General features: G+C 31.0%; 2 protein-coding genes across 2 annotated transcripts in view; one reads left to right on the top strand and one right to left on the bottom strand.

Annotated features, from left to right (window-relative positions):
* Nucleotides 1–2,186, bottom strand: part of LOC102601952 (GDSL esterase/lipase At5g41890) — a 4,436-nt gene extending 2,250 nt beyond the window's left edge. The window contains exons 1-3 of the mRNA XM_006352153.1: nt 1,927–2,186; nt 1,243–1,373; nt 374–616 (exon numbers count right to left, since the gene is read on the bottom strand). Coding sequence (XP_006352215.1) covers nt 374–616; nt 1,243–1,373; nt 1,927–2,158 — 606 coding nt within the window. The 5' untranslated portion in view covers nt 2,159–2,186. The remainder of the gene's footprint in view (nt 1–373; nt 617–1,242; nt 1,374–1,926) is intronic.
* A 6,961-nt stretch (nt 2,187–9,147) lies between these two features.
* LOC102601613 (uncharacterized) lies at nt 9,148–14,913 on the top strand. Its single transcript, XM_006352152.2, has 4 exons — nt 9,148–10,178; nt 10,530–10,858; nt 11,491–11,690; nt 14,340–14,913. The coding sequence occupies exons 1-4, from the start codon at nt 9,608–9,610 to the stop codon at nt 14,668–14,670; spliced, it is 1,431 nt and encodes a 476-aa protein (XP_006352214.1). The 5' UTR covers nt 9,148–9,607; the 3' UTR covers nt 14,671–14,913.

The following is a 14,913-nucleotide window of genomic DNA, read 5'->3' as shown; positions in this document are numbered from 1 at the left end:
AAAAAAAAATATATATATATATATATATATAAAACTTTTATTATACAAAATATGAAGAATTTATACTCGAATTTACATCGAAAATCATGTATTTTGACTCTCGTACTCTGGATGGGTAGTATTGTTTTTGCAATGGACTTGAAAAAAGAAAATGTTACTCATAAATTGGAAAGAGGAAATACAATACTCCTCCTATATCTTTTTATTTGTTTTATATTTTCTTTTTAACAACTCATTTACTATAATTTTCCACATGACATATTTAAAAATTATAAGATTAAAAGGCATTTCTGTAAATTCTAAAGCCTTCATTAATTTCAAAAATTTCGCATCAAGTCAAAATCAGACAAATAAATTGAAACAGACGTAGTACCTGAAGGTTCATAGTCAAGTTAGAAATTAGGAAGTCTTGGAATGTTGTTGGAGAAACCTTTTCATTACTTACAAAAGGGATAGATGGTTGGAAATAGTTTATAACATCATTAGACCCAATTGTTATAGAAAACATTGCTTTCTTTATGAATCTCTTTGCATTTTCCTCTCCCATTGAATTCACAATGTATTTTCTGCTTTCCTGAAAATTGCTGATCTGTTCCCTTAATGGCACTCTCCCTATCTGCAACATATGTCATCTATCAGAATTTTAAAATATTTTACCTGCTATAACACGTTAAAATAAAGAAAATCAACTTTATTAGATATACATTCATACCATATATACTAATTCTGGAAAAACTATGTATCTTACCGCTAATTAAGAATTTACTATCATATATTGAGCAAGATACACCTAGTTATATGTATTTTTGCTAATACACTAAAATTGAGAGAGAGACGAGCGAGATAGGAAAGGAGATAGTCATGTATCAGAGATACATGTGAATCACACTAGCTATAGATGATACATGTATATGTATGTATCTGGTGTGAATGGAACGTATTTGGGATACCAGATACATAGGAGAGTGGCGAGCGACATGAGAAGGAGTCCACTTGAATATATTGTATCTAGAACAAATTACACCTAATTTTGACTTATTCATATATATATATATATATATATATATATATATATCTCAAGATATCTAGACGCACCAAAATCTGGTAAGATTTGTTTCGTGATATTGCAAACTAGGATGTATTTAAGTAATTAGCTCTTAAACTAGTAAAATTTATGTAAGTTTCCCTTAAATCAGTGTATGTAAGTTAAATCTTATACGAGAAAAAAAAGATGGTACTAACAAAAAGAGTTCCGGTTGCATCCAAAATTCCTGAAGAACCTGAAGCATAATTAATTCCAATATTTGTTGCATTTGACTCCACATTTGGTGCTAAATATGGTGGAGGAAATGAATTATCTCCAAGAGCTTCACCTGCATGAGAAAAAAAAAAGATTGTTTAGTGACCAACAAGGTACCTAGCTAATTGTCACACCCTTTTAGCTAAAACAATCAAATAACTTTACAAAAAATAATTAATAATATTCCCTCTCTTCAAATTACAAAGGCACAATTTCCTTTTTAGTAAAAAAAAAATAATAATTTAATTTTACAATTCTCATTTTGTCGTTAGTCAGATGATTTAGTCACATAAAATTTCTTTAACTCCATGCACAAATCCTTAGTGTCAGTAAATTGGAACGAGGGAAATAGGTTTTAAGTTATATACACTAACATGTAATAGCAGGTTAGTATCTACTTTGATCAAGTTATAACCATGAAATGATGCTTATCATGTCCCTTTGGGGACATCTGATAAAATTGGAACGATACAGAGAAGATTAGCATGGCCAAAAAAAAAAAAGATGCTTATCATAGAAATTTACTTGTGATTACCTTATAAGTGGCTTGATTTCACAATACTTTTTACGTTATCATCAGTACATAGAACTTAAACTCAAAAACATGAATCAAGTCGTAAAATTACCAACGATATCGGAAATGGTGAGACCATTGGTGAATCTTCCAGTAGGGTGGCCATGAGAAGGTTTAAAATCTATGCCATATGGAGGAGAGTCAGCTTTAGAGAGGGTAAACAAGAAGTTGTTATTACCAGAATCAACCAAAGAATCTCCAAACACAAATGTAGCAGTTGAAGTAGATGAACAAAAGGGCAATACATAAAACATTTGGAAAATGAATATTATTAGTATTGTCATAGTGAAAGTTGCAAGATTATGAAGGATGTACATTATTTCTATATATGTTATTATTACTATTATAACAAGAACTGTATGGTATAGTTAAATATCAACAAATATATATATGTACTAATTTTGATGTGGATATGAAATGGTAAAATGTCAGGCACTTTGCATGAGTTGCTAAAATTATTAAAATTGTACTAGGTACCTTTGAAATGGTCATTGTAGTAATCTTTTGAAATTGATACTATGTATTTTTAAATATACATATATCTAACGTCATATCATGTGAAGATATTTGAAATGGTCATTTTTATGAACTTTCTTACTGAGGTCCAATAATTTTGTACATGTATGTAAAGGAAATATTCTTCCAATTCCTGAGGTTGCAACATGTCAAATATTTAGTGAATTTTTTAATACTTTTATAGGAGAGAGGAGTATATTTTAAATAAAATAGGAATAGTTAGGTGATATTATGGTCCTAAAAAAAATAAAAGTGATATTATAGAGCAAATTCTCAAATATGGTGACTATCTAAGAAATTTACTCAAATAACTAATATGTGCACACTAGTCTGGTTAATCTAGTTTCGAGCCTAATAAGATCTATAAAAGAGAGGAGCACTTCTTATCAAGAACTTCTGTAATTTCATGTCTAAAACATGATTAGACATTGAGACGCTTTATTAAAGGTTGAAAAGTACCATCCATTCGGCCGCACACCAATTGATGATTAGTGGACAATCTTCAAAGGTGCATCTGCGCAAATTCATATTTAATCGAATTTTAATGTGGATATTGAATATCGAACGGAGTAAAAAGGTGCATCAACTCCCATGTTGCATTCATAATCAGATACTATTGACAGAGTAATAAAATTAAATATTTACGTTACCCACCTTCTTTGGTTATCTTAATTCCGTGTATCAATTCATTGTATTTAATTTATATTCACAAAGTAATAAATATTTATATTTATATTGGATGGAAAAAGACATTTTTAACAAAACTTTCCAAATACTTTGATTTTATTTTTTTCCAAATACTTTGATAGAATAATAATTTTTTTATAAATAAAAAATGACACTGCTGTGACGGCGGTAAAGTTGTTCTCAGTAAACGATTAGGATTGTGATGGAGTGGTAAGTATTGTCACTCTCCGAGCCTACACCCTGGACGTGGCCGGCACTCGAAGACTATTGCTGGCCTCAAGCAAACTCTTGGCTTGGCTTACTAACTCAGCGGAAGACTTAACTCATCACATACACATTTATGAAGTAACTAGAATGTTATAAAGGAACATTCAACTGGCCATTAAGGCAAACTCAAGTCTTTAACATATGAAATCAGAAGTAAAGACAACTGAATTAACTAACTGACTGTCTGACTATCTATGAAGCCTCTAAACAACTGAGATAGATGTCGGGACAGGCCCACGACATCCTAATGAACTAATACTAAAACTGAAAGCAATGTAAAGGAGTCCTTTGGAATGCAAAGAGGCTCACCAACAGACTCTGAACTGCTCACTGGATCAACGAATGCGCCGGATGCCGATCCTAATTACCTGTGTCTGCATCATAATACGATGCATGTCAACTGGCATCAATACATTGAATATACGAGTATGCGAGTTGGAATGCTAAAACAACATAGACTCGAAAGAAATTATGAAAGAAACACTTACCTTGGCTCTTATCAACTCCTGAATACTTAAATAAACTTATTTCATTATAAAACAGTTTAAAAAAAGTGCAATATAAAGAAAAACTGTTGAAAACATGTTGTCAATTCATAATCATAATATCATAAAAAGACAAACCATGCTCCCTCTCAAAGTCTACTTGTGCAATGCATAAATGAAGTCTCATACCCCCATTCACACTAAGCAGAACTCCTTGAGGAACCATGCTACTACTGCCGTGGGAGTTTCTCTAACCGACAACCATCACTTAAGAACTATAGTGATGATACATCGCTTTACCTCACGCTGCCGAGGCCCATCCTATACCTTGCTGTGATATAGGAAGCTAACTCACTAAGTGGATCCACTAGTCTATGCGAAAAGAATTCATCTAAAGAGTATGACCCTTTTTACCCATGATGGCTACATGGTTTATGAAGACTTGAGTTAATGTGAATTCGCATCCCCATATCGGTGCTCTATTCTACACCCAAAAATATAATATTAGATGTTATGTTTAAAAACATATTTCTTCTGTGATTTGAGATTAGTGCTCAAAACTTAGCTCAAAGGCTATCTTGGAAATCAAAGTTTCCCCTCTTTCTTAATTATGAAAGCATTTACTCTTTTCTGAAAACTAGCCCGAAGGCTCTTTGGAAATCGAGGTTTCCTTTCTTGTTTAAATATGAAAACATTTTAAACTCTTTGGGAATACATAGTCCCCATATACTTTTGAAGAAATGAATTTCAAACTTTACTCTTTACTGAACTCAAAACTTAAGTCTTAAAACAAAGTTAAAACGTTTGTAAAAAGACTTATGAAAACTTGAAATGAACTTCTCTTAACTTGACTCTTGACTTTAATCTTAACTGCTCTCGACTTGACCCTTAACTGATCCTTGAATTGAATTATGGATTCAAGGATTAAGATTTGTGATTGGAAGGATCTCATGTTGTTTAGGAATGATTTTAAATAGCTAAACATGAGAAAAGACCGAAAAATCAATATTTGAAGGTGGGTCCGCGACGCGGAGAGGCTTTTAAATTTTGGTTTCGAAAATAACTTTTGAGGCAGAACACCTCGTGTCAGCTCCGCGACACGGAGCAGAATTTTTCAATTCTGGGAACAAGTCGCGTGACGCTTTCTCACGGACGAAATTTCTTCTTCGTCTTCCTGCCCCAAATCACCCAACATCGGTTCTTTTTCTCAAATTACCTTTAGATACAGATACCCAGCAAATGTACCTAAGAACCTAACTCGAAACGACTCTATAATGCGATGTAACAAGCTCAGAAACTTCTCAATTCATCCCAATTCAAGAACAACATTCAAATTCAAGAATTCATGTCAAGAACATCAACTTTCAAACTCTTTTAGGACGAATTTCGCTGAACTAAACATGTTTAGCACGTGGGTGAATGAACCCAAAATCAACAAGCTAATCTCGACGATCTTGATGAATCTTTGCTTCATCTCCTCTTTTTTCCTCTTCTCTCAAAAATCCTAACTGTTTTGTGAAAGCGTAAACTGAACCAAATCAGTTTAGACCCTAATTAATTCACTAAAAGTGAATTAAACCAATTGGGTATGGAAAAGACCAAAATACCCTTTTAAAATCCGGGTTGGATATTTCCTTATTCGAACAGCCCAACTTCCAAAGGGCATAACTCACTCATACGAACTCGGAATCACGTAAACTCAGAGGCGTTGGAAAGATCATTCCAAGAGCTTTCCAACCATATCTGGAATTACACCTAAATCATCCTGACCTAGGAGTTATGGTCGTTTGAAGTTGACCAAAAACTCACTTTTCCTAACTTAACTAAATTTCCAGGCTTTAATTCTTTCCAAAAAAATGACTATTTCCAATTATAAGCTTCTTCCTAGTTATTTCAAATTGCGAGATGTTACAATATTTTTTTATATATATAAAAAAAAAAAAAAAAGCAAATGCATACCGCAAGACAGTGGTCTAGTGGTTTTTTTATTAATAATAAACATAAAAAAAAATTTCAATAGGAATAAGTATAAGTAAGGGAGTGGTAAGTACTTCTTCATCTTTAATTAGAGTCTTGAATTCGAGTCTCCTGAGAGCACTTTACACTCAATGTGAGACTTTCTGACATGAATTCAAATATAATTGGATTCCAATATAGGTACGGACACCGGATGAGAAAAAAAAAGTTGCTTTCAGTAGCCAAACAAATTGTCTGCTAGCTACCTGCCATTAATAAAGGTAGAATTTGGTGAGATCCAGTAATTGCCTAAAACTCTCTCTCTAACGCAAAAGGCAAAAAGCAATAAATACTAAACAGGACCCCTTCACATCCAACAATTCCTTCTTCACCACAAGAAATAAGTTAGCAAATTTTAATTTTGTGAACAATTAATTAAAGAGCAAGACGGCCTATTTTCTCCCAATATTTACTTTCATACAAATGTAGCAATAAGTGTTATCGTTACAAGTTTTAAAATTCCGTCTTTTTTAAATTACGTATTAAGTTAAATAAAATCACATAACATAAATCGAAGGAAGTATTATCTAAGAAAGAAATATAAATAGTATATACTAAGCTCTTTGTCCAATAATAGTTTTCCACTATTAACTTTGCACGCTTCTTAAGAAATTATAAATAGAAAAACAATTTTACTATATCACCCTTTGAATATACTTCCTCCGTTCACTTTTACTTTTCACTTATTCAGAGGCGGAACCACCCTATAGGGTGGGGGTGCACGTGCACCCGTTAACTTCGAAATACATCATGTGTAAGGTATATATCTATCTTGAGAAGCTGACATAAACTAAGATATAATTAAATGTGCACCCATGAAGAGTATATGTTTGCCATTGTGTTGTTGGTACAAGTTAGATGAACCATTCACAAGACCAGGGTTTGAATTTAGGTACAATGTTATTTTTTATTTATTTTTTATTTTTTAAGTTTATCTTAGAGCTTATATTTGAGCTAAGGTAATATTGGTCCACCCAAAATCTTCAGATCCTGGGTTCGCCTATGCACTTATTCCTAAAACAGATTTTCATTTTTACTTATCACTTTTAAAATAATTTTTTTTCATGTTTTACCCTCAGCATTAAATACTTATTTTTCAAGACATCATTTAATAGAGGATAGTTTGGTAAAATATTCATATCAACAATTATTCAATTAATGGGTGTGTCAAGTCAAAGTGTAACAAGTAAAAATGAACGGAGGGAGTAATAAATACAATGTCTTGAAAAATGTAATAGATATATAACTATAATTAATTATAAGGGTAAATTAGGAACTAAATGTAGAATTATCCATTAATTTCACAAAGTGGACAAGTATTGTTGGACATCCCAAAATAGTACAGTGGATAATTGTTATTAACCGAAGAAAGTATATACTGTCTCGTGCACAAGGTATTTCGCATTTACGTTTTATAGGCAATCTCCAATAACAAAAGCATCAATGGTTGATCTACAACTCAAACAACTCAATTCCTTGAAATATAATAAATCACAAAAAGGCAACGAGATCCTCGATTGACAAAATGAAATATTTTAAAGTCAACAGAATGGGGTTGGCTTTTGCAGTTTGTGGGGATGGCAATTGCCAAACTCATGTGGCTGGGGATACTTTAGCAATTAATACAAGCAGGTTTGGAGGGTCCACATCATTACAACCCGATTAAATTTGGCTTTACTCCTAAAAAATTTATATCATAAGAGGTAAAGCGCTCTCTAATAAACGTGATTTTATACTTATATTTGAATCTGAGACATTTAATTAAAGATGAAAAAGTATTTATCACTCCACCAAAATTCTGATTGGTTTTTTAATCTTTTTCGGGCATGAACTTTTGAGTGATGAGGGAACGCCCTTAATTATATTGTTTATACAAAATTTTAGCAAAATCTTTTATTATTTTAAGTGATGATAAAGCATTTAAATTTTTAACTAAATTCCTACACTTGTTAGCCAAAACATGTCATTACATCCCTTTTTATTGTCACGTAGCCACTTCGCATGCTTTAAGACCTTCCTAACAAATATAGCAAGACCCTTTACTATTTTAAGGGTGCGAGGGATTGGGGTTTTTCCTTTCTATTTCTCGTGGGCTATTGATTTCGGGTTGAGAGTTTGCTTGCTTACTTTCATGCTTTCGTCAGCGAGCTACTTAAAATTTAAGGAAGGGGCATTCTAAACATATATTATTATTCTAATATGTTTTTGCTAGCAGATAAATGCACTTAATTAGTTATCTGAATTAAAGAGGACTCTTGAATAAGTAGATCGGATTTATTCAAATTTTTTCATCTAAGAGTATTACAATATAATATATATGTTGTTTTGTAACAACTTTATGTTTTATATACTCCAACTTGTCTAAGGGTATGCTATAAGTCATTGCAATTTATTGCTCCCTTAAATAAAATGAGTGTGTTTATATAGATAACCGAAGCTCATAAGTTAATTTTATTACAGCTATTGGAATGATTTTTTTTTCTTGAAACACTTTTCATCATTCTATCTAACAAAAAATATTCCATTATGTATTTCTAATCTAAGGTAGCACTTTAAGTTATACATATACAATATATAATAATAATGTAGAGACCGACTCAATTTAAACCATTTTCTATGAAGAATTACATGTTGTGATAGGTTAAAGGTGTTAGGATAAAAATATTTAGGTGTCATCGGAAGTTAGCAAATTAAAGTGAATTTTGAAAGACCATAGGTAAGAAGATAAATGAAAAATATATCAAAAGAGATAAAAATATTCAACGTGATTCGATCGATCGACCAAAATCCACAAGAGGAGAGAGCAATTCACTATATAAAAGAGAGACTACAATATCGAGAGAAATAACCTCACACAATTCACTTGGAATAAAAAGAGGTTCACAATAGTGATTACGTATCACTTGTGTCTCACTGTTTCTCCCTTTACACAACACTCTCAAAACCCCTAGGACTACATTGTGAATGCTACTGAGTTAGAAGAAATAACCCTCTATTTATAGAGTCATAAATCTTTTCCTACGAGGAAAATGACTAGCCAAATATGGAGTCTTTGTGTTTTCCTTTTCGTAAAATGAAAATTCAACTATGGTAAGAAACTCGGGACAAATTCCCAATAAAAGGTTATGGTAAAGTAACAAGTACTCCTTAATTATCTTGGTTTCGAGTCCTAAAAACAGAGTCGTCATAGGTAGAAATCATGTTACCCTCCTCCAATTAATCGTAATAATACTTACTAATAATATATGTAGGCAAAAAAAATAATTTGTTAGTTGCATTCTCATATCTACATAAGATCCTAATTTTTATTTTGTGAGAGGTTCAACCACCACCAAACTTGTTTTTCTTAGTCTTCTAGCAAACTTTTTTTCAATGTAACATTAAAAGTTCACTCTTTGTTTACGTGTCTATATTTATCTATATCCCCCTTTCTTCCTCCCACCAAATTTTGAAACAAAGAACAACTCAACCCCACACGTTATCCCTCCAATAAAATCCAAACCAACAATATTGTCTTGTCATTTTATAATTTTCCATAGCCCTTTTGCTTATATTTTCTAAACAAAATACCTTTCCTTTTAAGGTATTGTGAGATTTATTTTTTCTTGTATTTGTATTCTTAGTGTCATTAGTTGTTTTTTTGCAACATCTAATGGCACTAGGAACTTTAACATAATCTTTATGACATACCAAAGCAAGGTTGAAACACAATCTTTGTGAATCTTGACATCCTAAATTTCACTCTTTTTCGGACAAATTAATATGTCGATTATCGAAAGGGTGAAATCAACATTCACAATGGCAGGGAGAATATTGAATGAAGTCATTAGCTTCTTTGTGTTCACAGTTCTTGACGTTCTTGATTTTTTGCTATGTTACATTTACAGAGTAATTGATTTCATAGTGGAAGCAGAGTGGAAGCCCTGTTACTGCTCGTCGGTTAAACAAACCATAACGAGCAGTGGCACAATCTTGGTCTCCGAGTCCAAGATTGTGTGTCTGACATCTTCTTCTTCTAGCTGCAATAAATTGCAGCTAGAAGAGATATCAGACACATTGTACACGCGATCTTCGATAGTATCTGAAGTGTCGAAATCTACTATGAATGAGCTTAAAAGGCTTAAATTGGAGAATGCTGCCCCAATTTTGAAAAGAGGAACTCTGCGCTCAACTTTTACTGTTAACTCATCTATTGTCGAAATGCTGCAAGGCAAAATTGGTGGCTTAAAATCAAATATTGTTCCAAGATGGTCGGATTGTGATTGTAAAACTTGTAATTCTTGGTCTGCCTCTTCCAAAGATTCACTTTTTGTCCATGTTGATGGTGCCAAAGGTATGTATTGACAAGTTAACTACTCTTCTCTCTTTTACTCCCCTGGTCCAAAATAAGTGTCGCTTTACCAAATCAAGAAGGTCTTCATTACTATGTTTTTTTTTCAAATCTACTGTTACTCAAGATGAAAAGGTAATTTGAGAAAATATAACGAGTAATTTAGTCATATAAACCCTTGTAATTAATGTTACTAAAGGAAATCTCAGTTGATTTGGTTGATTATATGAACTTTCACCTTTCTATTTTCAAAATAAGAAAGAGGCTAATGCTGCTAAAACGACACTTATCTTGGACAAAAGAAGTACTTTTTTATAATTTTAACGTCTTTTATTTGTGTTAATAAAAATACAGAGAACGTACGAGAAAATGTGATTTTCATACATGGATTCATATCATCATCAGAATTTTGGACAGAAACTGTGTTTCCAAACTTTACAAAGGCTACAAAATCAAAGTATCGATTATTCGCGGTGGATCTACTAGGATTTGGAAGAAGTCCGAAGCCAAATGAGTCACTTTACACCCTAAGAGAACATCTAGACATGATTGAAAAATCAGTACTAGAGCCATACAATGTGAAATCTTTTCACATTGTGGCACATTCATTGGGATGCATATTGGCACTGGCACTTGCTGTAAAGCATCCTACCTTAATTAAATCCCTCACTTTACTTGCACCGGTAAGATACCAATACATGTCTAAATTTCTTTTTTTATTACGATTCGAAATCGTTCAATTTTATCAAAATATTTACATTTTTGGTATTAACAGAGTCCCACGGGAAAATTTAATGGGTGGATCTTACGTATCCAAATTTTCCACAAAAAAAAGTCAAAATTTTGTCCATCAACTTCTAACTATAGTTTAAAATTAACTCAAGGGCAAAATTGAGACTTTTTTTTTTTACAGTGGGGCAGGGATGGAGCTAGAAGTCACGTTACGGAACATGTTCAAACTCCTTTTTTTTATTAAGAAAATTAACTATATATATTCAAAAATCAAATTTAGAACTCAGTTACTAACATCTGATGTCATTAACATAGAATGTAGGATTCATAAAGTTCAAGTATGAGTTGCTCAATTTCGAATATACATGAGCAAATGTTATGAACCCCTGATGTTGTTATCCTAGAAGTATTTATAGGATGATAAATCAAATTTAGAACTCAGTTACTAACACCTGATGTCGTTATCCTAGAATGTAGAACTCATAATCAAATATACATGAGCAAATGTTATCCTTAATTTCACGTACAACTTTATTAATTGATATCATTTTTTGTTTTCTTTTGTAATGATATATATATATAGCCATATTTTCCAACTCCAAAGGGAGAAGAAGCAACGCAGTATATGATGAGAAGAATCGCGCCGCGACGAGTATGGCCTGTGATTGCGTTTGGGGCATCGCTAGCTTGTTGGTATGAGCATGTTAGCCGAACAATTTGCTTACTCATCTGCAAAAACCATCGCTTGTGGGAGTTTCTTACCAAACTCATCACCAGAAACAGGTATTTTTGTCTTTGGGTTTGTGTGTGAGTTCAATATTGTGCATTTTTTTCCTACCAACAATAACTATAGTCAAAATCTTTTATTGTCCAAACTACCTTCACCAATTTCATGTGTCTACTCCCTCTGCCCAGTTTATATGACTCACTTTTTATTTTAGTCAGTCTTGAAAAGAATGATACATTTCTATATTAAGTAACAATTTAACTTTAAAATGTCTATATTATCCTTAATGAAATGATTTATAGTCACACAAATATATGATCATTTATTTTAGACTACAAGTTTCAAACGTCTTTCTTTCTTTTTTTTGAACGATGGAGAGTAGGAAAATTACTTGGAAGAGTTAGGTTTTTTGAGGAAATTAGTGACATGAATGAGACTCTTATTGAGGAAAATAATGCGAGATTGATACAAAGGGTAAGTTGATCACATTGTATTAAGATTTAGTGTTGGTCTAATTTAATCAAAACATAAATTATATTTAATCCTATTTTACACATTCAATAATATTCCTCTAGTACTAAGTTCCGGTACAACTGCACATCGTTCGAGTATTTATGATCACCAAACTTACGTACAAACTTCTATTTTACTCGTACCGCAAGTTCAGTGCCTTCAATATATCAACTATTAAGTCAATTAAAAAAACATCTTTAAACATGATACGTTGTTATTCACCTTTTCTACCAAGTGATCATAAAGTCATACCAATAACTTCTTTCTTTTTTCCTACCAATGTGAAATTTTATTTGTACAGCCAATACCAGATCCTACTGCATTAAATTAGGAAGCAGCACACAACAACCTCCCAATAACTCTATACATCGCTGTTTTAATAAATGTCCATGCCAAAAAAATATATGATATAATGGGTGTTACTTAAATCAAACAACACCCCACCAACTGCATCTACTGCTCCAACCCCCTTTTTCCTGGTTTTGGTTGTCCTTTTTTTTGGGCATGACCATCTCTTTTTCTTGGTCAAACATTTTATTACGTCGTTCATGTCAGGTAGTTCGATTATCTTATGTCGTTTTTTATCAGAAATTTGAAAAGATTGTTTTTGTTACTCAATTCGTAAGTCATCATAAGAGATTATTTTCAGGGGTAAAGTTGTCTTTTTCTCTTAGAATTAATGGTTGATTTTTGATTGGTTGTTCTTGCATTCATTCTTTATAATTAATTAATCCGTATAAATTGTCAGCCAAGTCGGTTCATGACCATTGACCCAAATAATAACGTAGGGCAGTGGAATTATAATGACAACATGAAATTTGTTTGTAAGTAATTGAATTCTGTTGAATCATATTTTCTTCATAGAAAAAAAAAACTTATTGGATATACATTGTCGGTATTATAATCATAATAATAATAATAATAATAATAATAATAATAATAATAATAATAATAATAATAATAATAATAATAATAATAATAATAATAATAATAATAATAATAATAATAATAATAATAATAATAATAATAATAATAATAATAATAATAATAATAATAATAATAATAATAATAATAATAATAATAATAATAATAATAATAATAATAATAATAATAATAATAATAATAATAATAATAATAATAATAATAATAATAATAATAATAATAATAATAATAATAATAATAATAATAATAATAATAATAATAATAATAATAATAATAATAATAATAATAATAATAATAATAATAATAATAATAATAATAATAATAATAATAATAATAATAATAATAATAATAATAATAATAATAATAATAATAATAATAATAATAATAATAATAATAATAATAATAATAATAATAATAATAATAATAATAATAATAATAATAATAATAATAATAATAATAATAATAATAATAATAATAATAATAATAATAATAATAATAATAATAATAATAATAATAATAATAATAATAATAATAATAATAATAATAATAATAATAATAATAATAATAATAATAATAAAGGATAGCTACTTATTTTTACAAACACGCCATACTACTAATGTTTATGAGTAAGTGATTGCATAAATACCAACATGGGTGGGGTGCAATGGTGGAACTGTTCCACCCTTAATCCGAGGTTTCGGATTTCAGTTTTGGACATGGAGAAAGTGTGATCTGGATTTAGTCTTAATTGGGGTTCCAATACAGGCTCCAAAGACTGAATGGAAACCAAAAAAGAAGTGATCGCATAAATATCTTTTGTATATAAGTACATAGAACTTATACTTTTTTTTATAATCTCCAATAAAAAAAAATTGTTAAATCTATTTTAACAAACAAATTACCTTAATCAATCTTCTTTTCTGTCTTTCAATAGCATTAGTTCTTGAACCGTAGTCTTAAAGCAACGATAAATTTTTTTGATATATATAGATCATTGAGTCGAGCAATGGAATCAGTCGCTAATGCTTACATCTATATAAATGGCTTGTATTACACTCCTTTCACTATTGTGGCTCATCCCATTAATTAATCATATAGTCACATATACAAAGTAGTAGACTTGTCCTATGACATCCAATACCCTAGACCCTATTAAATACGGAATGCTTTATGCACCAAAAATCTTTTTTTTTTTTAATACCGTGTTTACTTATCATGCATCGATGATTCGATATTAACTATATATGCAGGATAAAAACATACTTAGTAGACGGATTTTGCTGCCACACACACAATGCAGCATGGCATACACTACACAACATCATTTGTGGTACTGCTGGAAAAATAGAAGGATACTTAGACATGGTGAAAAATCGTCTAAAAGGCGAAGTCACGGTGATTCATGGTGAAGACGATGAACTTATCCCTGTCGAATGCAGCTACAATGTACAGTCCAGGGTCCCTCGTGCTCGCGTTAACGTTGTCAAGAACAAAGATCATATCACCATTGTTGTAGGAAGACAACAAGCTTTTGCTAGAGAACTTGAAGAAATTTGGAATAATAATTCCACAAGTAATTGAAATATTTTTACAAGTGTTTGATTATTTTCAACATCCTAAAGAAATGTTATTACTCGTTACGTACGTACCACATATCTTTTTTTTTTATCATAAGTTAAAAACTACATCTAATGAAGCAAAATTAATTTGGATATAGTGAAAGCTTTATTGGACTAGTTTATTTTCATTTCCTTTTCTTTTTTTTTTTGTTGAATATCGGGCACAAAATATCTTGTATTAGTACTGTTATTATTGAAGTGTGTA

This window comes from Solanum tuberosum, unplaced genomic scaffold, assembly GCF_000226075.1.
Source record: "Solanum tuberosum cultivar DM 1-3 516 R44 unplaced genomic scaffold, SolTub_3.0 scf00147, whole genome shotgun sequence".
NCBI lineage: Eukaryota > Viridiplantae > Streptophyta > Magnoliopsida > Solanales > Solanaceae > Solanum > Solanum tuberosum.
This window is presented reverse-complemented; position numbering and strand designations above follow the sequence as displayed.

Excerpts from the sequence above, each read along its gene's own strand:
- LOC102601613 (XM_006352152.2), top strand. The coding sequence starts at position 9,608 with ATGTCGATTATCGAAAGGGTGAAATCAACATTCACAATGGCAGGGAGA. Across the intron at positions 10,859-11,490 it reads CCCTCACTTTACTTGCACCG|CCATATTTTCCAACTCCAAA; the intron begins GTAAGATACCAA and ends ATATATATATAG. Across the intron at positions 11,691-14,339 it reads AAACTCATCACCAGAAACAG|GATAAAAACATACTTAGTAG; the intron begins GTATTTTTGTCT and ends CTATATATGCAG.